The sequence below is a fragment of the Lithobates pipiens genome, unplaced genomic scaffold (assembly GCF_037356315.1).
Source record: "Lithobates pipiens isolate NorthernLeopardFrog02 unplaced genomic scaffold, aLitPip1_a1.2 Scaffold_3, whole genome shotgun sequence".
Classification (NCBI taxonomy): domain Eukaryota; kingdom Metazoa; phylum Chordata; class Amphibia; order Anura; family Ranidae; genus Lithobates; species Lithobates pipiens.
Window position 1 is genome coordinate 226,038,133 of NW_027507790.1, and position 14,614 is coordinate 226,052,746.

General features: G+C 41.2%; 1 protein-coding gene across 1 annotated transcript in view; it reads right to left on the reverse strand.

Annotated features, from left to right (window-relative positions):
• Positions 1 to 14,614, reverse strand: part of WDR70 (WD repeat domain 70) — a 436,397-nt gene that overhangs the window by 305,691 nt on the left and 116,092 nt on the right. Inside the window, exon 9 of the mRNA XM_077462835.1 lies at positions 11,408 to 11,484. Coding sequence (XP_077318961.1) covers positions 11,408 to 11,484 — 77 coding nt within the window. The remainder of the gene's footprint in view (positions 1 to 11,407; positions 11,485 to 14,614) is intronic.

A 14,614-nucleotide genomic window follows, 5' to 3' on the forward strand; every position in this document is an offset into this window, starting at 1 on the left:
TGGCAAACTCTTAACATTGATTATGCAAGAATGGGCAGCCATCAGTCAGAATGTGGCCCAGAAATTGACAGCATGCCAGGGCATATTGCAGAGGTCTTGAAAAAGAAGGGTTAAGATGGCAAATATTGACTCTTTCCATAAACTTAATGTAATTGTCAATAAAAGCCCTTGACACTTATGAAATGCTTGTAAATATACTTCAGTAAACCATAGTAACATCTGACACAAAGATCTAAAAACACTGAAGCAGCAGACTTTGTGAAAATTTATATTTGTGTAAGTCTCAAAACTTTTGGCCACGGCTGGATATTCTAAGGTTGGATATGTCCAGGCGGGTGTGTGATCATAAACGATGGGAGGTAAGAAGATCATTGATGCAATGAAGAGCAATTACTATGTTAACCTTTGACTTGGATAAGGGATGAGAGTGGCCCACTTGTCTACAATGCTTCCCTCCCTGACTCGTAGTCAGAAGATCAGCCGTAGTAAGCCCATAATAACCTGTGTCCTTTGTTCCCTCGCTGATTAAATGATGGTCGAGGTGGTGAGCTGGAAATCTTCTTTTGTATGGTATATTTTCTTAATTTCTTACTTTCTTCCGGTCTAGTTTCCAGCACTTAAAAACACCTGTACTGTTGTATGCTTTGGGAAGCATGACTTAAAAAGTAAAGGGTTTGGTGGTCTCCCCGTACTCTCATATTGGCGTCTCAAGACCAGTGGATGAGATTTAGGAACTTCTTTGCAAGTTCACAGAAATCAAAAGATAAAATGGATCTTCGCTAAAAGTAAATGCCTGCTGACCAACAGACAGAACTCGCTGAGCCAAATACGTGTACCAATAACCAGTAACATGTACAGAGCAGCACTGGTACAGAAATTCATGTGCAAGACAGAAAAAACAATTCCTCGCAGGAGGAACGTCACTCTGCTCTCTCACTTGTTGAACCCCAAGTGCTACTCACTTCCAGTTCCTTCTGTAAGAGAATTTAAGAAGCCCGACGGCAAAATCAATTAATTTTAGAATGAATAAACAACAGTTTTTTTTAATTCACAGTATGTATTTCAACTTTCAGTTGAGTGCGTTGAGCACTTGAGGACCACCAGCTGAGTGTTGCAGTCCAGGGAGATATTAGGCTGATGGAGCCATTAAAGTGGAGGGAATGCATTTTATTTAAAATAAAGGTCAAAGTAAATATCACCCCTAGCTCCCTCATCACTTCCTCCAATGGTCGCCTCCATGACCTCTCCAGTGCCTCTCCTATCCTCTGAAACTCCCTACCCCACCTCTCCACCCAACCTCTCCAGTGTGTCTGTCTGGCTATCTCCTATGCTGCCTGCTGTGTTTAAGAGATGGAGATTATCTTTTGGTGAAGGGTATTATGCTACTGACAGAGGAGCGCTGTGAACACAACAGAAGGCTGAAAATAGAGCCACCGTCAATGTGATAGGCATACGATACCTAATTAGCAGTATTGCATGTTTAGACTGTAAGTAGCAGTTTAGGTATCTTATTTATTGTGGCTCTCTATTACATGACTATTAGGATTGTGTACAGTTGCTATGCATAAAGAGGCCATAAGATGAGTAGGAAATAGAAGGCTAATATTACAAGTCTACTTAAAGAGAACCTACCATGTAACGCTGAACATATTTCATGACACAACCAGTGAATACAAAGTAAAAACTCTACAGCAGTGTGCCATTATTGTCATCCTATATACTGTATATTTATTTGTATATGTTAAGCAAATGATTAAAAATGGGCAATTATAGATTCCTTTCATTGACTTCTCACCAATTTTCTCGTGTGTGTGTCTATGGTAGGGATATAAGATCATAAGCTGCAAATAAACAGCAGTTTTAAAAGCACTGTAAATTATGTCAGATCTACATAATTATCCAACTTAAAGAACTAGTATAACAAAAATGTTTTTTTGTATCTGCATGTGTTTAATACCTCCAACGATGGTATTCCCGTATACAAGTTCCTTTTCTTTGTTTCATATCCCTTTATTTATATTTTTCTTCACATTTAAATACAGACAGATCTGTCTAGCAAAAGTGACAGCTGAGACAAACCATATAACACTTTCAAGGGTGCTTACAACAGGTGAATGAGCAGTTCAGCATATATTCAATAGATGACTGCTAACAGGCAGGTAAGTGTACCTGCTCACAATTTAAATTTTTTTTTCATTTTAGGTTTAGTTCGGTTTTGAAAAGTAATACATGGAGCTAGCCTTTAAAGTGGCACTAAAAATGGTAAAAATATTTTTCTTTAATTAAAATAACATGTTATGCTTACTTGCTTTGTGCAATGGTATTGCACAGAACAGCCCCAGACCTCCTCTTCTGGGGTCTCTGTCCGGGGTTCTTGGCGCCTCCTCTTCTTTGTGTGTCTCCATAGCAAGCCGTTTGCTATGGGGGCATAGTGTGCATGAGTGCTTCCGAGCTGTGTGTGTCTATGGTGCTGCGTTCCATAGACACACTGGTCCCTTCTGGAGCTGACTTTACATTAGCCTGCGAGGCTAGCGTCAACCTAGTCTTAGGCTCTATTCACACAAATGCGTTTTTTGATGCATTTTGCCGAAATGCAGGGAATTTTTTTTTACATGGGTTCCTATGGAACATGTGCACATCAATAAATTTTTGTGCCTCTGCATTTTTGGCAAGGGGCGGGGACTTTTTCCTAAAAAATACAATGTTTTGCATGTAATAGACTTCAATGGACCTGAATCCAAAACGCAAGTACCACGTTTTTACAGTGATTTGTGTTTTTGTTTTGTTTTTTATACTGTATATAGCTGGTTGTTAAGGAGGGGTCTGGAAAGCTGGCCGCTACTTCCTTAACAACCAGTGAGTCCTCAGCTGTCAGCGGGCTTCCCCGAATGTAAAATATAGATTTTTTTTTTATTTAAAAAAAAAATGGCGGCTAAAAAAAAAAACAAAAAAAAAACAAAACACAGCAGCGTTGTGACCCCCCCCCCCCCCCCCCCGGTCGTCCACACTAGGCCTTTGGGTCTGGTATGGATTCAGAGGGGCCCCCCCCCCCCATGCCAAAATGTGAAAAAATTCAATAAAACCATACCAGACCCTTATCTAAGCATGCTGCCCAGTAGGTCAGGAAAGGGGAGGGGATGAGCGAACACCCCCCCTCCTCCTGAACCATACCAGGTTACATGCCCACAACATGGGAGGTGGGTGTTTTGATGTTGATGAGGACAAGGGCCTCTTGCCGACAACCCTTGCCCAGTGATTGTTGGAGTCTGCGGGCAAGGGCTTATCGGAATATGGAAGCCCCCTCCCCCTACTATCTACTGTATTTTTTCACACTACACTACTACTTTTCTTTGGTGAATGGGTAGGGGTACAATGTACCCAATACTCATTCACATAAGGGGGGAGGCCGGGATCTGGGGGCCCCCTCCCTTGTTAAATGCGTTTTTTTACCCGGCAATTTTTTTTTACATTCAGCGGGGAAGCCTGCTGACAGCTGATGACTCATCGGTTGTTAAGGATGCGGGGGCAGGCTTTCCAGCCTCCTCCTTAGCAACCAGCTATATACAGTGTAAAAAAGAATATAAGATGCCAATCGCGTAAAAATCGCCCTAGATGTGAATCGAGCCTTAAAGTCCATAGCAAAACTAACAGCGATGTCACCCATTCCAGACATACTCCCGATAGAGGATCTCTACACAGGCTATTGCTAGGGCTCTCTTCCAGGTCCGAAAAATGATTCTGAGACACTGAAAATCCAGAGAGCCTCCCACGGTACAAGAATGGATTACCCAAATGGGCGACACCATCGGATTAGAGAAGATAATTTATCAACACGGGGTAACGGGAGCAAATTTGATAAACTGTGGACGTCATAGTTAGCCGTCCCTGGTCTAGCCCCAGTAGATCTGGTATATAACCGAATATTCTAGCTTTCCCACTTGCATGCTGGTTCCAAATGCAGCCTGCATTCCTGCATGAATGCGATGGTGGGCCCCTGGATCTTCTGCCGCACTTGGTGAAGATTGGATGGCGCCGGGTATGTACCTCACCGCGTCCCTGGGAGCGCCCTGGCCTCCCTTACAGGGCTTCAAAAGCCACAGACTCGCTGACTTTCTGGCCAGGTTCCAAAACAGTGTCTCCCCACCGGAGAGGAAGCAAAAAACTGAAGTCCGGCAAGGGGAAGTGGAAATTTATGGGCTGGCGCAGTGTTTCCTAGGAAGGGGAGGAGCCAAGGTCTCTCACTGTAGCTCTCCTGAAAGACGAGGAGGGAAGAACAGATTTACTGACAGGCGTAACAACTAATACAACTACGTTACAAAGGGGATAAAGGGGATGTCGGGTACCTGCACAGCATTCTTGTTTGTCCCTCCCCGCCCCTAAGTATCACTTTCCAAAGGTGGAGGAATAAACCCCCCCTAATGTTTGGTGTCCTACGTGGATGCTGCTGTAATATTATTAATCATTTATTACAGGTACTTATATAGTGCCGAAAATTTACGCAACGTTACACACACACTATATATATATATATATATATATATATATATATATATATGAATATACACACACATATAATGTTTATATAGTCACACACACACACACATTATATATATATATATTATATATATATATATATATATATATATATATATATATATATATATAAAATGTTTTTGGAGTGTGGGAGGAAAACAGATTATCCATAGGAAACCCACGCTGGCACAGGGAGAAGATGCATACTCCAGGCAGGTAGTGCTGTGGTTGGGATTCAAACCCTTGACCCTAGTGCTGCTATGCGGAAGTACTGACCACTTAGCCACTAGGCTGCGTCATATGTAAAACTATTTGTTTTGAATTTTAGATTTTAGAATGGGGTGCCTCAAGATTGTGCAAAATATTAAAGGGTGCCTTGACTGAAAAAAGATTGAGAAACACTGCTCCAGCATTTATAATTACACAAGTAGAACCAATACCTTAATCTAATAACCATGAAATATGTCGCTGCTTAATGTCCAAAAAACAGAATGAGAGGTGTGGAAGTTGTAGAACCACACTGTTCTAGCAACATAATGGTATTAGTAAAGTTCCATAGGTGTTAATCCTTTAATTTACGTGGTTAAAAGGTGTGAATTGGGTTCAAATTGCCAGGGTAGAGATGATAAAAAGGCACAATGTGTGGAGGACAGATGCCCTTGAAGGCCCCCACCCTAGTTGAATGTGATTAAGGACTACTAGCTATTCCTTGACTTAGATAAATGAGAACCTTCACAGGCATAAACACAGGGACGGTTTCCCTGTGTTCAGTCCATACAATAAGCAGACGCGTAAGGTGCGCCTACATCTCTTTGATCGTTTCTAAATAGCGGTTTCAAATTCCTTCAGGTAATTTAGATATCAGTCTTGCTCTCTAACAGCAGATGCATTTAAATCACTTGGAAATTGTTCTTTAATATATAGCTGGAAGTCAAACATCATGAGGGTGCTTTTAAATAAACAGGCTCTTCAGAGAGCTAATAAAGTTAATGACCCAAACCCAGGGGAGGTGACCCCATGCCTTCAAGCATTACTTATAAAAAGTCTGAGAATCATTTAATTTGCCTCCACTAAAAGAGAGATAAACATTGCCGCTTATCTTATCGGCAACACATTAGCTTTATCAGCATGCAGGCAAATTCATGTGTGCATCATTTCCTAGAACTGGACACAGCTTTAAAAGATTACTTTCACTCTGTGATTCAATTTTGCAATCTTGGAGAAAAAAAAAAGTACACTTATCAGCATTGAAGGGAAAAAAAATAAATGGGATTGCTTAAAAGTCTGGGAGAAGAGGGCAATGCAGTTCAAAGCAAGAACCGAAGTTGTATATACACCTGTGAACATCAATCAGACCCGCTTGCAAATTATTGTCAGTGATGCCTACATAGGGTACACTACTTTCTAATTACCAGGATTGCATGAAAGTATTTTCCAAAACATAAAAAGCCAGAACGAGGAGTAGATCTGGTCCAGAACAGTAAAAGTGTACTTTTAGGCCACATTCCAATGGGCGATATGGGCTGTGTGCTTCCAAGTATTAGCCTAAACCTGAGGCAGGTGCGCACACGTTTGTGATCAATTGCGGCCAGCAACCTGTACGAATCAATGACAGGCACCACGGCTGTTCACATGTAACCACACACCCAAGCAACTACACGCCATTAGGATAAATTCACATCTGACCATAGCAAGAGGTTGTGTTTTGCGTCAGGTTTTTTTAGGCACAACAGCTCATTAACTTGGATGGGTTGTCTGCTGCGAGACCAACACTCATGCTCAAGTACCAAATTTTGGCACTGTGCTAAATACGTTTCTGGTGAAGCATGTTTTGTTGGGCAGAAAACCCACAAGATGTATGACTCCTACCCGTGTTTGGGGTGCCACGTTTATCTCAGTTACATCCAAAACACCCATGCATAGTTGCCATAAATTCATGACAATTCTTGGCAGCACACGGCCCAACACACACTGAGTGGAATATTATTTGATCTCCTGATATATACATACATATACATTAATTATAATGTTTATAAATAGTGTGTGTGTGTGTGTGTGTGTGTGTGTGTGTGTGTGTGTGTGTGTGTGTATATATATATATATATATATATATATATATATATATATATATATATATATATATATATATATATATATATATATATATATATATATATATATATATATACACACACACATATATCCCCGGGTTACAAACAAGATAGGGACTGTAGGTTTGTTCTTAAGTTGAATCTGTGTGTAAGTCGAAACAGGTACTTTTTTTTTTTAAGTGTAGTTCCAGCCAAAAAAAATATCTTAAAGCTTTTTGGATAGCATAGGGAAGGGTTAACCCCCCCCTGTAACATTTGTTTTGCTGTCTGTGCCCCTGTTCAGAAGATTTCACCTCACTTTTTGTCCCAATGACAATTACGTTTTGAAAATTTTGGGTTGTTGTGGAAACAAGGATTGGTGATAAAGCATCAGTGGAAATAACTTTTTCCCATAATAACTCTTATGCCCCGTACACACGAGAGGGATTAAGTCTGACAGACCTCCAAAGGAGTTCCGCCGGAGTTCCGACGGAGTTCTGGCGGACTTTTCGACCGAACGGACTTGACCACACACCATCACACCAAACTCCGACGGAGTCGAACGTGATGACGTACGACTGGATTCGACGTAGGAAGTTCATAGACAGTAGCCAATAGCTGCCCTAGCGTCGGTTTTAGTCCGTCGGAGTAGCACACACACGAGCAAATTTTTCGAAGGGGACCGGGTCCGGCGGAGTTCCGTCGGGAAAATTTGAAGCATGCTTCATTTCTAAAGTCCGTCAGACTTTGGCGAAGCTAAAGTCCGTTGCAGCCCACACACGATCGGATAGTCTGACGGACTCGGTCCGTCGGAGTTTGGATGTCGAAAAGTCCGCTCGTGTGTACGGGGCTTTACAGGAGTGAATTTCCCTTCCTAGGGGAAGATTTCCTCTCACTTCCTGTTGTCCCCCTCAGTTTGTAAGTAGGAGTCATTTGTAAGTCGGATGCTTGTAACGTGGGACTGCCTGTATATATATATATATATATATATATATATATATATATATATATATATATATATATATATATATATATATACACACACACACACATACTATATATATATATATATATATATATATATATATATATATATATATATATATTTTACACATACATACACACATATACACATAATCTTCCCCAAGTTTTGTCCCTTTAAATGCACTCCAAATATAAAATAAACAATTTTTCTCTATTTCCGGCAGACCATAAAGGTAACAGGGGTTTTTAACCCTTTCCTACTCTACCCAAAAAAAAAAAAAACAACATAAAAATCTTTTTGGCTATACATACACTTTAGTATTGATGAACATGGAAGTAACTGCAGGGTATGGTCATACAGCATAAAATACGCCGGAGGCCACAGGTATACGTGTGTAATCGCTGCTACTGATTTATTACAGGTACTAATATAGCACTGTAAATTTATGCAGCACCTTACATAGGTGCTATACATTCACATATGTCCCTGCCCACCATTTCATATTCAGACGTAGTAGGGCAGTGATGGCGAACCTTGGCACTCCAGATGTTTTGGATCTACATTTCCTATGATGCTCATGTACTCTGCAGTGTAGTTGATCATGGGAAATATAGTTCCAAAACATCTGGGGTGCCACGGTTCACCATCACTTTACTAGGCAAATTATACAGGAGCCAATTAACCTACCAGCATGTCTTTGGCGTGTGGAAGGAAACCAAGGTAACCAAAGAAACCCACACAGGCACAGGGAGAAAATTCTAACTCTGTGCAGACATTGTCATGCTTCGGAATCGAACCAACAACCCTAGTGCTGGCAGGTAGACGTGCTAACCACTTAGCCACTGTGCTGCCTCCATTTACCCATGCATGTACATTAACATAATTTCCCAAATGCTTTCGGAAAATATACCCATTCATGTACACATGCAATACACAAATACTGGTGTTTACATACCTATACCAACCTACAGCGTACTTTGTAATTTACTCCTATGGGCATTATTACCGGTACATAGCAGCTGGGGCTCCCGGAAGCCTAAAATACAGGTGTATTTTGGGCTGCATTGCCAAACATAAATATGTCCATGAACATAAACTCTCAACAAGCAGTGGTAGCTTATGAAACTGTCAGCAACACAACCTAGTAGTCCATGCTCCATTGTCTAACGATCCGGGCTCTAGAACGCCAATCTTCCCGGACACGCTAAAGACTGAAGATAAATAAGTGCACTTGCTCAGGCCCGTCACATGAAGTGGAACAAAATTAAATCCCCGCAACAGAGCTGTTAACCACTAAGAGAAAACAATTACAAGCTCTTTGAAGCCTGAAATGTCTCGACAGGCCAACAAAAAAGAACTCCATGGTAAGTTATGGCACATGGGCGGTTTAGTGACCCTAATGAAAGGAGTAAATGGCTTGAGATGCACTTGAGTGAGTCCATGTCATGACCCCGTGTAGGACACATCTTGACAACACCTCAGCCATACACAGACAAGCCATTTCCAGTGTAAAACCTGCATTTCCTCTTAATGACATGATGATCACAGGCATGAAAGGTATTTAGGGAAGGATTAGGCCAAAAAGAAAAACTTAGAAAACAGTCATGACCGACAAAAAAAACTGGCTGTAAATGAAACACTTAAATCTGGCCTTTCGGACATGGCCGGCCGCTCCTATTGTAAAAGGAGCCTGTTAACATCTTCAAACAAGAATGCAGGCTGCATTTCTGGAATCTAAAGTTACGCCAGTGATGGATGTAAAGCGGAGACTGTTAATGAAGAGGTAAATAGAAACAGATTTCATGATGAGATTTTTTTTATATTACTAAGCCAAAAGCATCAGAATTGTTTATAAAGTCAAATAATCACCTGCTTGCTCTGATATTTAAAGACTAAGCACACTTAAAATGACAACCTCCCCTACAGTCTCAGAAGCAAAATATTTAAACAAAATTTCATGCCTATGGATCGAAATCAATACAACCAGCCTGTCCATAGATGGATCGAATCTCAGACGGTCTCTGATAAACCTGGCAAGATTTGAGCCATCTATGCAGGCTTTATGATTATTATACAGGATTTATATAGTGCCCTGCTCGTTAGAGCTTTGAACGTTAGGTACATCTCTGCATTTCACTCAGTGGTCCGTCTGGGTTCTGTTGTAAGGAGCATTCATCCCACTGACCAAAAATGTAAGAGACTTTCCTCCCACTGACCAAAAATGTAAGGAGCATTCTGCCCACTGACCAAACATGTAAGGAGCATTCTTCCCACTGACCAAAAATGTAAGGAGCATTCTTCCCACTGACCAAAAATGTAAGGAGCATTCTTCCCACTGACCAAAAATTCAAGGAACTTTCTTGCCTCCAACCACAAACGTAAGGAGCATTCTTCCTACTGAACAAAAATGTAAGGTGCTTTTTCCCCACTGACCATCACCGTAAGGTGCATTGTTGTCACCAATCATCAGTTAATGGGGTCTTTATCAAACTGACCACCAATTTAAGGGGGTCCTTCTTCTCTGATCACATCAGGAAGCCATAGCTAACTCCCACGTCCAAGATGGCAGCACCAGGGGTCTGAAGTTTAACAAAGAATTGGTTCTGGGGAAGAAAGCGCTGGACCCCATGAGCTAATAAGTATTGGCTTGTTAAAAGTCGGCAGCTACAGTATTTGTAGCTGCTAATTTTTATTTTTTAGTAACAGGAGAGCAGTTCCCCTTTAATGTATATTTAGACTTTATCAAGACAAAGTCACCCATAAAAGGAGCTGAGAACTCGAGAGTCCCTGGATATGGATACAAGAAGCTTACTAATTAACCAACTGAAATGCAAAATGGAAAAAGAACAAGGGTCTCTATTTGGACAGTGCTGCTTCATCCTTTTGCACCCTCTAGTATTGATGAACGGTGCAACTCAACTGGTACATTCCAGAATTGATAGGATGGGTATAAGCATTGTGTTTTTCAAAAAGTACACCAAATGTACAGTAAAGTCCTAAAGCAGAACTAAACCCATGTATTTAAAGGTTTCCTAAAGCATTAATGATAACTGTCACAATTATTTGTGCTCCTAACTGCACTGTCATGTGGGTTGAACAAATAAAAATGAGCCGATTTTCCCAGCCACACATTCAGTGTGGCTGGGGGAATCACTCCTGTTGTGGTATTGTATTCTGACAGCGGGGAGACTTTCCCACCATCAGAATACAATGATCAGTGCTGCTAGCTATAGCCACTGGCACCGATCATTCAGGAAAAACTTGATAGATCAACTTGTGTACAACCAGCCAGCCCATACATGGATTGGAATTCGGCCAGTCCCTGCTGAACCGGCCAAATTTCGATCCAGGTATGGCCAACTTTACTCTTAGATTTATGAATGGGCAGGGCCAATAAAACAAGAACATCTTCTGGTAAGCCTCAGAAGTGTTGAAACAGGTAAAAAAAACACTGTTATCTTCAAATACTACACCACAAATATCGGCCTGGGATGGAATAAATATACATTTTCATTTAACCCAAGCTTTTCACCTTTTATTGAAATCTACAACTTTGCAAAAGGTATTATGGTAGAAATGTACTCATAAACAATGTTACTCCAACCTGTTGTGGTCAGAGGGGAACTGCTGATTCTGCTACGTAAAGAAATCCCAGCTGTGCCTACAAAATGCCATTATAACAGCTTGCAGCAGTCACAGATACAATAAACACAAAAAACTCATAGGCAGCCAAGTCTATTGCTAGAAGCCTATGAAAACGTCATAGCATGTGGGCACATAAGAAAAAAAAAAGACTTACCCATCATTGGAGCAGGTTAGAAACTCATCTTTAATTTTTGGATGCCAGCACCCCCCATTAAGCATAGCACAATGTCCCTGGAATAAAGGATTAATACCATAATGGGATTTATAAAACAACTGATATAGCAGGCATCAAACATTAAGAAATTAGGTATTACATCTGCCCATTTTAAATGTCTGTTTTCAGCTGAAAGTGTTGTTGGCTATACCATGTGATCATGCATTTTTCATATAAAGGTTCATCATTGGTGAGGTCCATGAAAAAGAATCAAAATGTTTCTTTTATGTGCAAGTAAAAAATCATAGACAATAATATTCTTCCTTTACATTTTTTTCCCCCCAAGTAAGCCTCATTTTTTTTATTAGAATTTAAAGTGTTATTAAACCCACATCATTAAAAACTCTGTACATGAGATTTATACTCACTCTGGAATTCATTTTCTGTATTCTGCAATAAACCTGATTGATCCTGCTGTTCACTTTCCCTTCCCTCCTTGTCTGTGTCCCCACTACAGCCTCAGATTGTGTAGATCAGCCTTTTCTATATCAACTGAGCATGCTCCAGTTTCAGTTACCTCTAAGCTGTCCATTCCCTCCTTATTATCTGTGCAAGTCACATGACTATATAGTCACACATTTAGGCCTATAGACATCAAATTAATGACAGCCCACCCCCTCCCCCTTGCCCACCAAACAGCTCTATGCCATGGGGACAGCATATTTACATGTTAAATCATGGAGGCTTCTCCTCCCTTTAAAAAAATCAAAAACAAATAAATAAATTTAAAAAAAAACACAACAATGATAGCAAACAGTTTGTCATTAGTTGATGCCAATTTATGGAGACCCCTCTGTTTCCATTGCTTCGACTTTCATTGAATCTCTGGAAAAAAATAAGGTCTCTATAAAGCCTATTTCCTTTGAGCATTCTAAACCCCTAGACATAAACAGCAACATTTCTTGTGCCTGAATCACAGGAATACATACAAGGTCAATCTAACATGAGAGAAATACCGGGCACTGCTACTGCAGTCCGAATTGTCTGACTATTATACTAGCTTGCTAACTTAAAAGTAGAAGTTTACTTTTAGAGATATTGTACTATATTTATTGCCAAACCCCCTTGCATGGTGCCTGCTAAGTTAAATACTTACTTTCCTCACAGTTTCAACATTCTTCATTGTTTGGACCTGTCCAGCTCCTCAAAGGTTGTCTAGTAAAAACATCTGCACTGGCTCCTCTTCATAATGTGCAAGCCTTCCACTGCCAATGCATTCCTAGAAGTGTGCCATATTTCTCTGGATGGCTGGAATACAGCTCACCCCTAGAAAAGAATAGGGCCATTGAGTACTACGAAGAGGAACAAGTGGGGACAATTGCAGTAAAAAATCTGTGCAGTGCTGGGCAGACCCTAGGACATAGGGGGGTACAGGTAGTACTTCCATACTTGGCGCAGGTCCAATTCAGTCAGCAGGTGAGCCTGAGCATGGCTGTGGCTACCTGTGGGTGGCGCCAGTGCAGCATCCAGAGTAGTTTGGTTCAGCTCCCACTTCCATAGTCACCAGGAGGGATGACAGAGCTTGGGGTGTAGAGCCTTTGCTTGGGTTTGGCAGCCAGGCATGGTGCCGAGCAATGTGTCACTATGCACCAATAGGCGGGAGGAACCACAGAAACTGGGTGGACAAGTAGAGAACTCAGCCAATGAAAATGGGAGAAGGAACCCAATCAAGTAGTCTTTAAAAAGGGTCCATGATTTCGAACGGCAGCACTGACAGGCCCACACAATGAAGATCGCTGTATAGGCAATCAACTATAGCGCAAGTTCACTCCCAGGTTTACTTTAATCATGCTATCCCCAAGCAGTTTAAATTTACTTTTCCTTTGCTGTGCTGTGAAGAAGCCAAAAAGGAGAAACCCCTTATTTCTGGTTATGATGGAACATATGGCAGCAGGTCAATCAGCTTGGTCCCCAAGAGACTCCATAGTCCTTTGTTGGTTACAACTCCAGCAACTCGTCGCCTACAAATGGTTCCCTGGCTCCTGGCTTGCGGGCGTGAGGTGAGCTGAAAGTGAACCTGTTGCTTTGCCCTGTGTGAAATTTATACAATTGTGGCCGAACTATATTACGATTGCAAAAATACTATGAACACCAAAATGTCATCCCATAAACGTTTGGTGACCATTTACAAAACTGCAATAATCTGTGCCAGAGTGCAATAATCGACGTTGCAACCATCAACATTGGCAATAGGCACAAGACCTTTGCCCGGTATCACTGTCATTTCAACTGTAGAAGAGTTTTTCACGTTTGTTCATATTAAGTTGTACGTTCGCATTCCATGTTTTAATCCAAATGAACAAATTTCAAATATGTATGAAAAGACGACTGCCTTTTCCAGTAAGGCTGGTGGAATGCAGAGTCGCTCTGGCTTTATGTGATTAGTAAATTAATCAGAGAAACACATTTCGGCAAGGCCAACATGTTGCACTTTGTCCCTCCATCCATAATCTCTGACAAGGATCAGCTTGCAAATGGGGCCTGGCAGGATTCCCTTTCCTTACTTACTATTTCCATTCCACCCTTGTTCACTTTTTTCTTTTCCCTCCAGGATTCAATGATAGAAGCTCCGAAGCCTAGGCAGACAAAACAAGTCTAATGTTTTTCCACTGGCCATGAAATCCTTCAGCTCGTGCTAACACTAACAAAACTTCCTCTTCTTGTTAAACGACCGCAAACCGTGACCACTTCTCCATTTCACCCACCACCTGACATCCAGGTAGCTCTCAGCACACCCTCATAACGAGGGCGTCACCCTCTCTTTCATCGCAATCGCCCTTGTATACAGGCCATTTGTTTCCATAAGAATCAATCATCCTCCACCACACATCACTTCTTCCTGGAGACATGAAAGTCTCAGCCAGGGGGAACAGTCTCAAATACACAGACGTGCGCCTTGGGAAAGATTATAGTAAATATAAAGCAGAGGATGTATAATGGGGCATATTTATAAAGCAGAGAATGATCGTTCTTTGCTTCCGGACACCTGTCAAAAGAAAATACATTTTTAGATGTCTCTGAAGGCTGTGATTGGGCCACAGAGAATGAAGATAAAAATGACAGGATTCTTGTTTAACAGGCGCCGATTCCACTGATACGGAATAATAGCGTATAGAACTGCTTTCTGACAATCCGAAAGCTGAACTC